Source organism: Syngnathus scovelli, chromosome 2, assembly GCF_024217435.2.
Source record: "Syngnathus scovelli strain Florida chromosome 2, RoL_Ssco_1.2, whole genome shotgun sequence".
NCBI classification, from domain to species: Eukaryota; Metazoa; Chordata; class Actinopteri; order Syngnathiformes; family Syngnathidae; genus Syngnathus; species Syngnathus scovelli.
The window spans coordinates 18,239,129-18,255,798 of record NC_090848.1 but is presented as its reverse complement, the minus strand read 5'-3'; the positions used below and the strand labels follow the sequence as shown (position 1 = coordinate 18,255,798).

Sequence of the window (16,670 nt, the reverse complement as noted above, 5' to 3'; positions counted from 1 at the left end):
TGAATCAAACAAAAGCCACTTTTAACAGAGATTAACACAGAATTATTTTGTTTTTATTTACACTAAATTACCCCCTCTCCAAAAAAATACAGAATTTCAGACACTTTGGTTTCTTTTTACCCTGATTTTGTTGACAATACACACTGAAACTCTTGCACTGTTATTAAAGTAAGGCACAAACCGCCATAACACATTCAACTCTGGATCCATGAGACTCAAATTTGGAATGGCACAGAGAATTGCACTGTAGACCTGTATGGTAGTGGTTTCCCAAAATGGAACTGTATCATAATAGTCTTCTGCTTTCCTTCATGGATTCTTGCACTGCCACATCATAGAGAGGCCCTCTTTGCACAAACCAGTACTTCATGATGCACCATGCTCCACATTTTGAGGAGTTCTTGGGCGCTCAGTTTGTGTACCACAATGAGGTTCTTGTAAAAGCACGGCTCGCTATTCATGGGGCTCATCCTGCGCCTGGTAATGCCGAAGGTCCTGAAGCCGGAGTGCATCTCCGGGCTCAGGTGTAGCCTCTGCAAACACATGCCCAGAAAGACATCGTCAATTGGGTACAGTTCCAGGTCCTCGGAGACCACAAAGAGCTTCCTGGCCAGCTGGGAGGACATGAGGAACCCCCCTCCCCCCACATAAGGAGGGTATGGCTTATCGAAGAGCTCCCTGGGGATGTAATATTTGCTCTGTCTGTTCCGGATGGGAATGGCCTTGGAGATGGTGTCCCCCACAAATAGGTTGGTCTCCTTGTGCTCCTCCACTTTGAAGTTGATGAGGTCCAGTAGGTTGTCGGTGTTCACAAAAACATCGTCATCCCCTTTGAATATAAACTGCACGTCTGGGCAGTAGATGTGGAACCATTTGAGAAAGTTGACTTCTTTCAGGGTCAAGTTGAAAAAAGTGTCCATGAAATCCCACTGCAGGATGTCCCCGTAGATCTTGTCCTCATACTCGATCAGCTTCTGAAGGTTCTTGCGGTCTTTGCCAACGGAGGGACTCCCCAAAAGAAAGAGGGTCTTTATGCTCTTCCCTTCCACTGTGTGCTCCCTGCCCCAGGTTTTGCGCACCGCCTCGCGTCGATCATGCTCCTCAATGACGGACTTGACCACCATGAGGAGGTGCACCGCTCCCTCAGTAGCCGTGCACTTCTCCGGGTGGTTGATGAGCATCGGGAAGTACCTGCAGTGCCGGTGCAGGACGAACTGGTGAAACCTCGGGTCCAACCTCTGGAACCAGTCCTTCGTCCTTACCGCTGCGTCCTCGCTGCAGTTTAGCACCTGCGCGTCCCAGAAAGGCGCGCTCCGGTTGGAGCGCCTCTGCGCCTCGCGTGCGCTCGGAACTGTCACATGGTTATGGCTCGTAAAAGTGGGCTTGCTGCTCTTCTTCTTTAACCAAGAACACTCCCCGCACCAGTCGGTGTGCCTCACATACCTGCCCGTAGTGTCCTTTTCGGGGAATTTAAGCTTGTGGAGCAAAAGGAGCGAGGCGAAGAAGAGGGAGAGACTCAGAAGAGGCTTCAGCAAACCTAGCCGCTTTCTCCGAAAAAGCTGTTCCATGGTGCTCAGTGCAGTGGAACGCGGATCTCCAACACTTCTCCTCGGACCACCATCGTGATTCCTTTTCAACTTTGTGTCTCTTGTCTCCAGCACTCCCTCTCGTGTGACCCCCCAGGGCCCCTGCGCAGACTGATAACAGGATGCGCTGACATTGATGTGGCCCCGGGGCTCTTTTTGGTCATGGTGGAGACGTTATGGTCGGCTTTCGAGAATGGCCAAATGCTGTCGGCCACGTCACTTGTGCCCCAAACTTCTCTACTCTTGGCGACGCACGCACGTACGCACGCACAGACCCAGCCCCCGTTATGCTCACTGTTCTCCTAGCAAATATTTCCTCCCCTTCCTACTTTTTGCTATCAGGTGTCCACAAGTTTAATACCTAATGTACGTATCTGACCAAAAGCGAAGGGAAAGTTCGCACTTGGTATTGAATTTAATTTTGATTTAAGTGTGTACAGTTAACAGACATTCTAATAACTATTTCCACTTGCCATTAACTTGACTTTCAATTTTACAGTGAATCTTTTGCCAATTTGCATTTGTATTACATTATCCATTGTCTCTACCGAATAAAAATTCATTGTGCGTTATAATATACTTGGATACTAAATGCTATGTTAATTCGGTCGATTCATTCACATTTTAGCAACTTTTCCGTTTTTGCACATTATTTGCCTCTATCTTGAACAGGTCTTTTACCAGCCACGTGAACAATATTATGATAATATATATAATTATTTGTAAGAAATGAAAACAAAAACAGATGTTAACGCGAGTAAATTCCCGTTGTTTGATGCATGACCGACATCTCTTTGTCGCACACTGCCACCTACTGTACAGCAATTGCAAAGGGCAGTCTTTGCGACAATAGTATCTCGTTCAGCCAAGTGAGTCGTTTCCAATGTATGTATAAAATATCTACTATCCTAACCCCCAAACATTTTTTTAAATAAACTCACACACTCCAAAAAAAAAAAAAAAAAAAAATTCAATGATGTCACGAAACTCACTCTAAATTTTTAAATTATTTAGCTCTGTTTGTCCTTTAAAAACCTTTGTGTGTTTTGAAAATGAATCAAGGGGCACTCGAGTGTTTTGCCCAGCTAAACTACCACCCCCGAGCGTTCATTATCGTAATGGACAGAATTACATAAAATACGTCATCACGCTCTGTCCTGAACGTGAACCCACTGCAGGAAATACGCAAAAGCGGATGTAGCCGAGGCGCTGACAAGGCCACCAGATCTAAGAAAACAACGCCGTCACACCGGGAAGACATTATTGGTCGGATGTAAAGCCAAAGTCGCAACAAGTTTAGAAGTCGTTTGAATCGATGATGCACAAGGTCAGTGTACGGGTGATTGTTAATTAACACCTTAAGTCATTTAAGGTTACTAGTTCCTTTAGCAGCGTTAGCATGAAGTGTACCAAGACCACACAAGCCCACCTAGCTCAGTGTTTCCCAACCACTGTTCCGCGGCACACTGGTGGGAAATTGTCCAATATTAATTACGGAGCGCATTGTAAACTGGATCGCCAAACCACTGGTCAGTTAGCGCAAGGCTTGTTCAGTCACTTGCTAATCGCACGTTCGTGGCTAATTGGAAAATCTTGAGATTTCATGTGGCACCTTCACTGTGATCACCACTCAGCTGCTGTCAGAACAGCAGAGCGTCTTTAAATGTGACATTGTTGTTATTGTCGCAGTATTCATAGAGCTCTTCTAAAATAGTAAATATGTTGATTCTTTTGGATTTTAATTACAATCACGTTCAATCCATTATTCCTTACACTGCCTAAAACCTTTTTAAAAGCTGTCACTTTTAATGGAAATTAAAACAATACAATAAATTAAATAAAATACAATCAATATATATATATATTTCAATTATTCGACTCTTACTATGTATACAGGAATACCATTTTATTTATACAGCACCTTCACAACTGCTTTTGTCGTAACAAAACTAATTTTAATATAAAATGTGGTGTAACACTTAACAGATTTTTGTTGGTGATGTGCTTCGAGATTTTTTTTCCAATGAAAAGCTGTGCCTTGGACATTTTAGCCAGCTTGACATGACTTTGGCCACGTGAGCAAAAGTCACGCCGTACAGTATTCCCACGTAGTGATTAAAGTCTTAATCAAGACAGTGCTTTAGAATGATAAATCAATTGCTGGAAGATAAATAGCTGATACTATTTCAAGTCTAAGCGGATGTTTTTATTGCAGATGCCTGGTCAACGCAACGATTTAAAGCACAGAAAGAGGAAGAACATGTCTGAGGCCACATACACTCAACAGGTTGGTTTACTCTGCTACTTCATGTACTTCTTACCTGCGGCTCATGTCGGCTGTGCAGTGTAAAGTCCTCAATAAAACAGTTGGAGGAGTTTTACAATATCTCAAAATAACTACGACTTTTGAAGTTAAGGATAAGAGTCATACCAGCACTCAAAGCCTTGTCTTTCCTGTGGCTCACAGGGTTCTGCCACAAGGAGGAAATGCGTGACGAGTCAGAAGACGCACTCTGCAGCAGAGAGCAGCTCAGCAGGCGGTGATGCTGAAAGACTGTCACGTATCAGCTGCGAGTGCCTCCAGCTCGCGGGCAGGCGGCGATGCTCAGCATCTCCTCTGCCGGACGAACAGGAGGGAAAGGAGAATGCGCTCAGGTCGGCTCTTGTGTTGGACAACTGCGCATGGTACGATGTGCGGGGTGGGCTTGAGGCTACTGAGGGCATGGATTGGGAAGAAACAGACAAAAACGTGTTCCCCGATGATGACAGCAACCAGATTCTTCCTGTGGAGCAGTTCTTTGGAAATCTGGACGCTGTACAGGTAAGCCATTGGTTTCCTCTCATAATATTTTTGACGAAATTACACACAAAAAATGTCTTTTTCACTCGGCAGGACTTTCCTCAGAGAACACCAGTGACTTCTTCCCATCATCAGAAGCAGCGCAGACGGCGGCATTACTTTGCTCGGGAGGACAGTGACGAAAGTAATGAGGAGGCACACCTTGAAGGCATGCCCAAAGATGATGGCAGCAGCACTTTGTGAAGACACTCACCTCTGATGTACTTTTAAGCACTTAGCAAAAGCGGCCAAGAGAAATGTATTTTGTCAACTTGATTGTCACAAGCATCAAGATAATTTGAGGGTTTTTTTGGTGCTGCAGATGACATTTGAGGAAACATCCCACTTTAAAACGCAGTACTATCTGCTAGCAATTTATTAGCATTGTTGAGGACGTTGATGAGTGAAGCGACCTCAAGACACAAGACAAGCCAACTTGGGTAATTGCTGTCAGTTTTAACAAACTCAATCATTGGTGATCACTAAGGTGTTATTTGTGAATATTTAACTTCATTCCCTCACAATTCAACTTTATAATCAATGACCTAGCGACCCACACGTCCACAACACCGCAGTGTGAATGTTGAAATGTTACTCATTCAGGTTACCTAAGATAAAAATGCATTTTATTCAAAGTGGTGTCATAACATATTGAAGGTGCTATTTTTAAGAAATTGTCATGCTACGGTTCAGATTGAAGTCCTTATAAGCAATAAAATGACACCTTTGCATCACACCGGTAGCCAAACTGAGCTTGTTGAAAATGTAATGCGGGATGATGCAACGTGAACCAGGCATCATATCAAACAACCACACCAGGAATCTATTGAAAATGAGCACTTATTATTTGAAATTGTTTTTAATTATATTTAGGCAGCTTTAACTGTACATCTTTGTATATCAAATCATATTTCTTCATGTATATCTTATGACACGGTGTTTGTTAACCCTCCAAAAAGTCACTCAAAAAAGTTAACTTGTGATCAAGTCATCTCTGAGCTTCATAGCTGTTGAAGACAGTGTCTCGAGCAGATTGATCAGGACATCTACATGTTTTGTATATTTATACTTTTTTTACTCCATGCCTTATTCATGGTGAATGTTTTTCACATTGTACTATGCAACGTCCAGGCTGAGTGATTGTCAAACTCAGCAGTCATTGTAAACATTTAATGCAGTAAACATTACTGTGCCAAGACTAATGACAAATTGCCCTGTTTCATGTTTCCCTGCTTCAGTTAAGGTGGCTGCAAAGTGATGTCTTGTCATTCCTTGAGAAAAAGCGTAGTAGGTGATCAAAGCGGTTAAAACAGTAAGGTCATTTTGTTGGAAAACAAAAATGCTATGAATTCATTTTAAGCGCATCTTTTTCCGCTGGTGCTTTCTTTTAAAGATTTTGTTTGGGTCACATGGCACATTGTGGGCTTCCTTCTTGTGGCACACGATGTGGACCAGCTTCAGGTTGTCCCGTGTAAAAAGCAGTCTGTAGAAGTAGGTCAAATTGACGTCATCGCTTGTATGATTCTGCAGCGCTTCCAGGAGATCTGGAATGATGGTACGCTTCTTTTCAATCCTGGATAAACAAAAGGTGAATGTTTTTCCCTGTGCATTTTCCTCATTTACATACAGTATATTGTCTTGACATTTCTTCAGATCTCAGTGGAAATGCTGTGAATATATTGTCAGTGCAGCCCAAGTGTCCAACCTGTGGTCCAGATTCCAAGTGCTGAACAGGATGCGGCTCTCCCTGCTGCTGTACGGGTTGATGGAGTGGAGTGACGCACATTTGGCCTGGTCAAAAGGGCCCTGGGGGTGCAAGTGTACAAGAAGTGCCTCAGAAATGCTCCTTTTCCAAAAGATGACAACCCTCAGCTCAGTACCATGCAGGTGAACCAGCCCTCTCGGGTACACAGTCGCTGGGTCTCCTTTTGAGTGCGGTCAAAGTAGCAGCCATTGTATTTGTCCAACTTGAGCATCTGCGAGATGCTCTCCGCCGCTTGCAAACACTCTTTTCGGACTTTAGCTTTCTGCACTGATTTGGTGGCTTCATCCAACTGTTAACAGACAAGAAACGCGTATTGTGCGGTGGTACAAATGAGAACCATTGCATGCTTTTATGGCTTCACCTCTTTCATGTAGCTTCTAATCCTGCTTTCACAGTTATACTTCAAGTAGGCAGACTTGGTCTTGAAGCGAGACTCCACGCCTGGGTGGAAAACAATTTTTGAAGAATATTAAAATTTGAATTGATTATTTTAAGGATAGTTAGGCTTCATTTTAATTCTGGAATTGATCACTTGGAATGGGAAAATAGTGGGGGAAAAACATCCATCCTTACCCCTGAACCAGTCTTCATCCTCATCTCTGCTCTCCAGCTCTGATCTGTCCTCGAGGGTCAGTAGAAGGTCGCTCAGGATTTTCTGCCTCTTAGGAGATTTCTCTCCCGTCAGGAGGCCTTTCGCCGCTCGGACGAGGGCCTTGGTGTGCTGGTCCGAGCTTAGTAACTGGGCAATGTCACACACCGCTGATGAAAGATGTGTTGACATCATGGTTCAGAATTGGAGGTCGAGTGAAGGGCCAGCCAGGAGAAGACAACTTTCACTTACCTCCGCTCCATGTCTGATCTTTGCAGAGGACAACAAGTTCTGTATTGTCAGGCAAAGTTCCGAAAAACTCTTCTGTCACTGTTGTGCCGTCTTCGTACAAACAAAGATTTGCACCAGAAAGTGGCAACTGTAAAACAACAGAACATAGCGAGCATGGTTACAAAATGCACGCAATGAACTAGCGCGGCAGTAGAAATAAGATTACGTCACAAGGCACGCTCCGTTACCTCCGAAACTTGAAGTTTGTATATTTCGCACAAAAAGTGACATTAATTCATGTTTACAAGTTTTATGATTCCACTCTTTAGGGATATGAAACTAATAATTTTTCGACATCAGTAAAACTTTTTTTTAACGGATTTCGAAAACGAGGATCCGCTTGTTTATGAAGGGCAAACTGCAAATTAATCCATAAGGGTATTGTTCATGTTCTTAAACTTTGCACAAGAGATTATTACGATTTTTTTTTTTTGGAGTGCATTGTGTACGTAACGATCGCCACATCCTTATTTCGTTTCGGAGAAAAATAATAATAAAAAGAATAAGAGGTGCAGTTCACACCAGTTTAAAACGAAGCACGAAGATAACGACGAACCTCTAATATGTTGCAACCCTTTTTAAGCAGTTCCTTAACGTTTCTCGCTGCAACTCCATACTTCCTGTTATCGTGGAGGCTTCTGATTTTGTAAGGCCTGCTTTTTTTGAAAAGCTCAAACATTTGGCTGCTTATCGGCACAAGTCTTGTTTCCCAAAACTCGCATTCTTGCGCGCTTGTTTGTCGATTGTCTTCTAGGAACCAAACGGGTATCCGATAACGCCTTTAGCGCAAATTCGCACGTCGCTTTCGTTGCCATGTTGTGTGTGGCAAAGTTTTACACAAGTCAGATGTAAAATATTTGGCCATTCATATTTTGCGACCTGAATATGCAAACTTTAATATTCAATATGCTTTAGTGTTAGTTGTCATTATTATTGGTTTGCAATGATGGATTGATTTACATCACTTAACAAAAAGACGACAAATGAAAGTCAGTCACATATATGGAAAATCCCATGGCATATTTCACGTTTTCAATTTAATAAATTTAATACTAGAGTTTTGCTTCTGTTTCCTCCCACTTTCCAAAATCATGTATGCTAGGCCGATTGACCTCTCCAAATTTTCCGTAGGTGTGATTGTGTGTGTGAATGGTTATTTGTCTACGTGTGCTCTGCGATTGGCTGGCAACCAGTTCAGGGTGTCCCCCGCCTACCGCCTGAAAACAGCTGGGATAGGCTCCAGTATGCCCGCGACCCTCGTGAGGATAAGCAATTGAGATAATGGATGGATGGTTAAGAATATTTCAATATTCACCATCAGTGTTTCAGTCATATACATTCGGAAAATTGTTTTGTGCTACTTTCTTTGGGAGGCATAAACATTCATGAAATTATTACAAATTGATATTTTTTGGTTACCTATATATACCCTTGAAGGGATTATTTGTGCAACATAATTAATGTAATTGGGCGGCCGTGGTTCACAAAGAAGAGTTGTCCAATAATCAAAGGGTCAACTGTTTCATTTTTGTCATGTCGTCGTGTCCTTGGGCAAGACACTTTGCCCTTTTTAACTCCAGTGTCATTCACACTGGTGTACTGCTGGGTGTGAATGTTTGGTGGCAGACGGAGGTTCTGTACTCCAACTGCTGGTGTGCATCTAAAGCTGCTACAGTGAAAAAAAATAAGCCTGTTCGTTTGTTTTGATTGGATTACTGTTAATGTTTTCTGGCATGTCATGTTTTGTACTATCTCTCTATCTCTACTGTGACCTCTAGTCTATGTGATAGGATTCTTTTATGGTTAGATGTGCCACACCCAACACGGCAGACGGTTGGACATATCATCGGAACGGGTCAACCGACTCATGAAGTGCTCTATGTTGGCTCCACCCACGACCTGTTTGAATTTTCGCTTGCAGGTTTACCTATCCCAGGACTCATTGCGCTGTCTCGTCATTATATTGATCATCAAATGTTTTTTCGTTCTGATTTATCAACATCACATATTAACATCAACATGAGCACACATAATCAACGACTCCGTATATATCATGGCTGGACCAATTAGTACTAATATAAGTAAAGATTATTCATAGAAAAAAAAAAGAATATATAAGAAGTCAACAAATAAAACAAATAAAAAATGAAGCTAAAGTGAAACAGATTTGCAAAATCTGTCCAAAATGGTGTTCCTAGCCATGACCACTTGAGTTGGAGCGCAGCATGACAACGTAATTATTACCATAGCAACCGACGCTACGTGATAGGCGACTCCAAGTACAAGGTGTGACAAGCATACACACCCATCACCAAATTTCGGTCTTTGTAACACTCTACTATAAAATAGATCGCTATATTTCACAAACTACGTCTTACTCTTAATCATTAGTATATACGTTGCTGTCGTAATCACAAATACGCGTGGTGCAACGTTTGATTTATTAAATGACCCCCGTGTACAACATGGTACGACCCCATTTTAACATGGCGACCCCCTTGTTTTCTTCGTTGAATACCAACCACGAGTCTTTATAATTGACGTTTTCATCCTACGTTCCCCTCAAGTATCCGATGTTGACAGGAACCCTGTTTTGTTGATGTACTGTAATGTAATGTGTGATCCCCTAAAAAGATCGACCGGTAGAAGAGCCCATGGCACACTGTTGTTCATGCTACTACAAGTATGGTAAAAACAGAGGACTTCTCATCGATGGCGGACACCTGGAGAGACGTGTTTGAGAGGGGACGTTTGATTCCCCCGCCGGGGCAGATGGTGCGCCAGGCTGTGGACAGCCACCTCACTCAGTCCCGCGGCGTTCAACTCACCATAAATCGGCTCACGGCGGCGCACCGACCCAAGGTGAGAAGACTCACTGCTAACACTTGCTATCGCTCGTTCGACTGGAAGAGCTGTTGCTGCCATCGGGATGGGGTAAAAACAAAGATGATCATATAAAAGAAGATAAACTACACGTGCAATCTCTGACTATAGTGGATAAATACGGTCGTGGCAATGGCCGAAGATCATTTACTGAGGTTGCATTTTCCTAGTAACAAAATAATCGAGGACAATTCCCTGATCAAACTCACCACTTCATACTCAAATAAAATTTCTCGGTTGAATTTAAATTCCATTAATCATGTCCAGCTCCACAAAAGAACCCCAGTTTTTTCAATACACATGCTTTTGACAAATAATTCACTTTTTCCCCTGTAACAGTGTTTCCCATCCTTTTGCATGCCAAAAGTGCTCAGTTGCCTTCATTCATTTTTTGGTGCAATCGAACTTATTAAATATCCAACTTGTTTGTGGAGTCTTTGTTTCACCACTACACAAATTGGGGGTCTTTAATTCTCACAGGAGACCTCAGAGGCTGAACCAGATGCCACTTACCAGCTGCGAGTGACATTCTTTGATAGAAATCATCAGTACTTCTTTGGGAGAACATGGAAGAGCAGCCCGCAGAAGATGAAAAACAATAAGATGACTTTCAATGAGGTATTTTTTTCAATACTTGACTGGTTGATTTCATTACATTGACTGCTCTTGACACACAGATGCACACAAATGAGATATCCCAATCCAACCAAATTAAACTCTGCCGGTGTCTTTATGTAGCTCTTCTCCTACAGAACAACCGCCCAAACTCATATACCCTCTAAGCCTCTTTAAGGCGAACGTAAAAGAGTTTGACCTGATATTAACCTTCTTTTAAATTCATAGATTGCGTTATCTCATTATAGGCAATTACTGCGCAAGAGGTGTCATCATCTTTTTTTTTTTTTAATAAAACAGTACATTGACTAGCTACAACCAATGATAGACATTTGAACCATGTGCATGATAACCATGTCCATGATATGCAATGTAGGAACTGTGTCTAATATTCTACCTTAACAAAAGTGATAATGTTGAGTTTTAATTGACGTTCATTATATATTCTTTTTACTCTGTTATGTAACTAATTGAGGAAGCCAGCATTTGAAAACAAAGCTCTGACATTGTGTATTGAATACCTCTCTGAGAATCAATACGGAACATTCTAAACTTGTAGAACATTTGATACAGCCCTTGTATCGGATATCATCGGCGAGCACACAATTCATTTAGATGATTTACTACTGATGCGCTAAGATAAGCCAGTAAACCTGTATCCATACAAGCATCTGTAATCATGATACATTAACGGAGACATGCAGCGCATGTTTTACCTAATTAGTGATATGATTAATGGCACTCATCAGTTTAGGTGACTTTTTTATCGGAGCATGTCCTTGTTACATGAAATATATTGGGTGGAGGGCAACACAATTCCATAGTTTCGTTTAGCCTTTTATTTGCATTTGCTGCACCTGCACAATACAATGAGATCCCATACAAGAGCTGCATATAATACTTTGTCTGATTGTGATGTTAGTTTAAGGCAGGGGTCACCAACACGGTGCCCGCGGGCACCAGGTCGCCCGTGAGGACCGCATGAGTCGCCCGCAGGACTGTTCTAAAATTAGCTCAAATAGCGCCACTTGTCAGTGATCTTCATCTATTTATTTTACAGTCAAACCTCGGTTTACGAACGTCCTGGTTATCAAACAAATCGGAATTCTAACAAAAAATTCGAGATTTCTTTGCTTCGGTTGTCGAACAAAATTCGGAGGTCGAACCTCGCGAGATGAGCCGGGAGGACCCGAGAAAACCCGACCGCGCGGCCCGGATGCCGACTGACTCCGTTGTTATTGTACTTTCGTTACTTTGAGGATTGTATTAACCCCTAATCATGCCTCCAAAGAAAGCAAGTGGGAACAGTAAAGCCATCCTAAAACACAAAGACGCTCTTAAAGCAATGCGACAGTGAGCGCCCGGCGCGCTGCGGTTGCGCGATCGGACAGAATTAAGCTCCCTGCGCACTTAGGTTCACTTAAAATTTGGAAAGTACATCAGGACTTTAAAATTATTTTCTGAATTTCAGCGACGGCTCTGTCACAAAAATGCGACCAGCGCGGTGGGCGACGCGCTACGGTTGCGCGTTCAGCGGTGCGCTGCAGTTGCACAATCGGACAAATATTCGCAAATGAAAATATGCTTAAAAAAAGCGGGGCTTTTTTGTCTTGAAACGGATTAAATTTTTTCCCACTATTTGTAATGGGAAAAATAGATTCGGAATTCGACCGATTCACTTCTCAAACCGCCTTCTGGAACGGATTGTGGTCAAAAACCAAGGTTTGAATGAACTTACACATGTGAACTGGAAATGACAATAATAACACAGTGAAAGCCAAATTGAGCAAATTGGCTATTTCAGAAGTGTGTGTCAAACTGTACCCAGGAAGTAGCTCTCGGTTTAAGAATGGTTGGTGACCGGTGGTTTAAGGCAACTGAGCGTCAGGCTCAAGCCTGAAATTCAAGTCTGAAATTTTTTTTCAACAAAAAGAGCACTGCTGACCGCTAATAAATGTTATTCATTTTCAAAAGAGTCACACTTGAATGTAAATAGTGCTTGGGGCGATGACTTAGTTAAATATTTGTCATGTAAGTTTTTAGTACTGTACTGTACATAATTTCATTACCAGGTGATCTGATCCGACAGACACTTTCAGGCCTTTTGCTTAGCTACCATAATCCCTGTCACCTGCATATGAGACCCGCAACAAGCGTTTGAATTCTATTATCCGTCTAGGGATGATGATGATAATAATAGAAACCAGATCATGAAGTGGGCTGGACCTGCCTTTGTTCTGCAGCAAGAACACCTTCCAACTGTTTAAAAAAATATATATGGGTGTCAAATCACTGTTTGATATCCAGATAATACTAAAAGGAAGCTGCATGGGCCTCTTCAACTTATCATTGTCAGCTGTGATGGATTGCTTTTAATATTGTGAGAAAGGCAAATAGAGGCAGTGATTACAGAGAGTTTATTAAACAAGATGTCTCAACAGTGAGGATTCTGTTGTGTTTCTTGTCAAGTCTTGCTTTATTAGACTTTTTCTTGGCAAAGGAACACACACAGATTGGGATATGTTTTTTTAATATGCTGTTTTGGATGCAAGGCCACTCTTAAAGAAATGTAGTAATTAACTATATCTGTGTAACAACCATTCTTACAATTTCTGTATTTTATTTGACTCTTAAAAAATATGCAGCTTTTGTGATGATTACTCCAACAGAAATAATGATTTTCAAACACCTTACAAAGCACATGGAGGACATGAAAACAGAATCCCAGAACATTTAGGACATTTTTTTATCATTGTAATAGCTGTTAATTTTTCCTAAAAGGTTGTGGAAAAACTCCTTTCTATTTCTACATCTCTGTCTATATTCTAAACAATAATGTCAGGAACACATTTTATTTTGAAGCATCCAAAGGCACTTTAACAAAAAAAAAACATCAACTATTGGGTGATAATGTTAATAAAAAGTAAATCTTGGCTATGCCTAAAAACCCTCACTCACGGTTCTCAACGACAGTGAATTATTTTTTGATTCCTTAAGGATATTTTTACCCGAAGTATTAACACCAAGTGAAAGACTGAACAGCAGAGGGCAATGCTGTGCCTCAAATGACAAAGAATGGATCAACTGAAAGAGGTACAAAAAGAATGGTGACTCCTTCCACATTATCTCTCACTGTGATCACCTCATTTAACTGTCTTCACATGGAGGAGCTGCTTTCTTCCCTGACCTGCAAAATTGTCAGGCCGACAGCAATGCTTTGGAGAAAAGGCCAATTTTGCCTCCTCCAAATTTTCTTTTTTTTGGCTTTCTAAATGCTATTAGGCATGGATGTAATAGAAAAAAGAGCATGTGCATGTTTGGATACCTTTTCTAACCATTGGCACATTACCTGAAATGAATAATGACATGAATTTCCATTGGTCAGATGGTTCATCCCAGCTACAAACTTTTATCACACTTGCTAACAAAAGTCCTTAAATACTGCAGTATGGTTTGGTATTGTACATAGTTTTCCCAAGTTGTGTTGTAGATCGAAATAGCTGATGCGCGCATTATGGTGTGGTGCCGCACTATACCGAAGGGGCAAAGCTTGCCACAGAAAATGACCCCCCAAAATGATTTACTGTTCTCACGCCTTCTGTTGCCGTGTCTTAAAATTACCATAAAAGACATTACTATTTCCTCAAACAGCCACATGATAGACAAAAAAGACACAAAAGTCCAAAATGTCCTTCCTCCATCCATGTTTATACGGTCTTACATTCCTTAGTTTAATTAATTATAAGCATGGTTATTTGAAAACATTATAATTTTAATTAAACAAAAGAAAACAAGAAACACGGTAGAATGAAAAAGCAGAACACTAAAAACAGAAATGAGCTGGAAGAGGATGAATAAACTCCAGACATGATTCATACAACCTTTGGTGTGAATGCACCGGAAGATGTACAAGAAGAACCTGACTCCATTTACTTGGCATCAATTTGTCTGATGTTGCCAAATGTTAAGTAACTTCAAAATGGTCCCACACTTTGGCAACATAAGTAATTAGGCCATCTATTGGTTGCTGCCAATTGTGAAATCCACCTTGGCTGAAAGACTATGATAAATCATCTCTAATGTCCATCTCCAATTCATTGGTGGCGTCCCAAAACTTGGCTAAAAAACGTGAGCATGCATTTATCATCATCCAATTTGTCCACCTTTGTTTATAAAAGGGTATTCCCCTGACAATAAACCGCTTTTAAAGTTAATACAGTTCAGACTTTGGTGCAATAATAAAGTGGAGGCACACAATAGCATTGCAAATTGGATCTGTCAGTGTAACTGCTGTTAAAAGCGTTTTATTCTCCTAAAGAAACAAAATCCACAAAGCATAATTTAGCTGAAGAAAAACTAGTCTCATGACTCTGTCTGGAGGTTTTCTGTCGCTCTTTGCAAACCTCACTGACTGCGAGCACAAATCACGTCTATTCAAGCGTGTTTACTCGCAGGCACAATGGACGAATCTGTGCCCTTTTCCCCAAGTGTTAACAGGAGAGGTGAGATTAATTTTATGTCAACACTTCCAGTCACAAAAGGTTTTTATAAGAGTTCTTTTATATTGCCGTGTACAATCTGCATGTCCTTGACTGAATGCAAGAAAACACCTTGGAGTGAAGCAGAATGTTTTCTTCTGTCCGTCCATCCATCCATCCATCCATCCATCCATCCATCCATCCATCCATCCATCCATCCATCCATCCATCCATCCATCCATCCATCCATCCATCCATCCATCCATCCATCCATCCATCCATCCATCCATCCATCCATCCATCCATCCATCCATCCATCCATCCATCCATCCATCCATCCATCCATCCATCCATCCATCCATCCATCTTTAGTGTAATGTTCAACAAGATGGGAGAATACAGGATCTTCAACCATTCCTTTTTGCACAACCCTTCTGTATCATCCAGAGACCTGTATCCTCTCCTCTTTAGCTCACTCCACAGGTTCAATGGGGTTGAAGTCTTGGAGACTGACATAGCTATGGGTGGAGCTTAACTTTGTGTCTCATGACCCAACTATCTCTGTGATTTTCAGTATGAGAGTATGCTTCGGCAGTAAAAATAAAAAAAATAAGGCTTTTAACACACATCTTGTATGGTAAGATGAATAAAGCCCAATTAATAGTGTGCTATAGATGCATGTTATAAACGATAAGGAAATTCCTGTGTTAATCAAGAATTTGGAATTTGGTTGATGTGTCCTAAGGTGAATTAGTGAATTAGTCCTGTTCTGAAGGTGAAGATGCCCACTACTCCCACCCCGCACACCTCCCCCTGGCTACCCTTTTGCAGTCCTCTTACATTGGCTACAAATTTGCTAGCGATCCAGCAGATGTGATAAAAAAGTTAGTTTTGTGTTGTATTGAAATACATTACCCTAATTCCACGTGTAGATATGGAGTGGAACAGTTTTGCCCATCATTTTTTACGCAAATAAGTCAGAGGGATCTTTTAACTCACTTCTAAGTGCAATTAATTTATTTTTTCTTTCCTGGAGTTATTCTTGACAACACATAGTAAGTGCAGCTACATACACGATGTCTCTTGCACTATGCACGAGTGTGTCTGTTCATATAACATCACGTTCAACTTTACTCAAACAGTATGTTTTCCACAAGCTGGAGGTGAAGCAGCAGGCAATGTTATGTAGTGTGAACGGGGATAAACGGAACCTGTGTCATTGGGCTCACATTGTGAAACATTGTATATTTGCACTTGCATTGCTCTGTTTGCCTCTATGGATGACTGTGTGGATTGTATTGTCAGGCTTTGGAGGTCTTTACAACATTTAGCTGCTTTCAGCAATTCCCCATTCAGGCATTCGTTATTCATAGCGTTTATTTATTTATTTATTTATTTATTTACACCAACTGCACCTTTCAGAACACTGCTCAACCATAACCTTGGAAATGTATTTAGGTGTTTCGTATGAATAATATGTTATTTATTGAGATATGATTTCTGTTACATTAATAGTTGCCTGCAACTATTTTTTGGGAACTTGCCTCTCAAGTAGGAGTTGTGTTGTGAGAAATGATAGAGAGACGAATAAGGAATTGAAAATGCTTTTCTGCATTTGGAGAGA

At 41.4% G+C, this 16,670-nt stretch overlaps 4 protein-coding genes across 6 annotated transcripts in view; 2 read left to right on the top strand and 2 right to left on the bottom strand.

Moving 5' to 3' along the window:
• Window positions 1–31: 31 nt before the first annotated feature.
• b3gnt7l (UDP-GlcNAc:betaGal beta-1,3-N-acetylglucosaminyltransferase 7, like) lies at window positions 32–1,918 on the bottom strand. Its single transcript, XM_049754954.2, has one exon. It carries the CDS (start codon window positions 1,566–1,568, stop codon window positions 333–335), a length of 1,236 nt encoding a protein of 411 aa, XP_049610911.1. The 5' UTR covers window positions 1,569–1,918; the 3' UTR covers window positions 32–332.
• An 819-nt stretch (window positions 1,919–2,737) lies between these two features.
• Window positions 2,738–5,627, top strand: c2h1orf174 (chromosome 2 C1orf174 homolog). Its single transcript, XM_049754969.2, has 4 exons — window positions 2,738–2,913; window positions 3,802–3,873; window positions 4,054–4,407; window positions 4,480–5,627. The coding sequence occupies exons 1-4, from the start codon at window positions 2,902–2,904 to the stop codon at window positions 4,627–4,629; spliced, it is 588 nt and encodes a 195-aa protein (XP_049610926.1). The 5' UTR covers window positions 2,738–2,901; the 3' UTR covers window positions 4,630–5,627.
• dffb (DNA fragmentation factor, beta polypeptide (caspase-activated DNase)) lies at window positions 5,252–10,009 on the bottom strand. 2 transcript variants are annotated; one of them, XM_049754967.2, is made up of 7 exons: window positions 9,899–10,009; window positions 7,032–7,158; window positions 6,764–6,949; window positions 6,552–6,631; window positions 6,306–6,479; window positions 6,131–6,231; window positions 5,252–5,998 (listed from the first exon to the last, which is right to left on the bottom strand). In XM_049754967.2, exons 1-7 carry the CDS (start codon window positions 9,899–9,901, stop codon window positions 5,776–5,778), a joined length of 894 nt encoding a protein of 297 aa, XP_049610924.1. In that variant the 5' UTR covers window positions 9,902–10,009; the 3' UTR covers window positions 5,252–5,775. The 2 variants fall into 2 exon arrangements, with proteins under 2 accessions (XP_049610924.1, XP_049610923.1); XM_049754966.1 differs by lacking the exon at window positions 9,899–10,009 and adding an exon at window positions 7,627–7,836.
• The window catches only part of nphp4 (nephronophthisis 4), a 107,558-nt gene continuing 100,375 nt past the window's right edge, over window positions 9,488–16,670 (top strand). The window contains exons 1-2 of one of the 2 annotated variants that reach the window (XM_049754895.2): window positions 9,488–9,932; window positions 10,434–10,571. In XM_049754895.2, coding sequence (XP_049610852.1) covers window positions 9,756–9,932; window positions 10,434–10,571 — 315 coding nt within the window. In that variant the 5' untranslated portion in view covers window positions 9,488–9,755. The remainder of the gene's footprint in view (window positions 9,933–10,433; window positions 10,572–16,670) is intronic. The other variant, XM_049754894.2, reaches the window with a different exon arrangement.

Bases quoted from the DNA above. Each gene is read 5' to 3' on its own strand.
- b3gnt7l (XM_049754954.2), bottom strand. From the start codon at position 1,568: ATGGAACAGCTTTTTCGGAGAAAGCGGCTAGGTTTGCTGAAGCCTCTT.
- c2h1orf174 (XM_049754969.2), top strand. The intron at 3,874-4,053 runs GTTGGTTTACTC...TGTGGCTCACAG, and splicing joins AGGCCACATACACTCAACAG to GGTTCTGCCACAAGGAGGAA. The intron at 4,408-4,479 runs GTAAGCCATTGG...TTCACTCGGCAG, and splicing joins GAAATCTGGACGCTGTACAG to GACTTTCCTCAGAGAACACC.
- dffb (XM_049754966.1), bottom strand. From the start codon at position 7,749: ATGTTTGAGCTTTTCAAAAAAAGCAGGCCTTACAAAATCAGAAGCCTC. The intron at 7,159-7,626 runs GTTCGTCGTTAT...GTTGTTTTACAG, and splicing joins AGGGTTGCAACATATTAGAG to TTGCCACTTTCTGGTGCAAA. The intron at 6,632-6,763 runs GTAAGGATGGAT...TTTTCCACCCAG, and splicing joins GGATGAAGACTGGTTCAGGG to GCGTGGAGTCTCGCTTCAAG.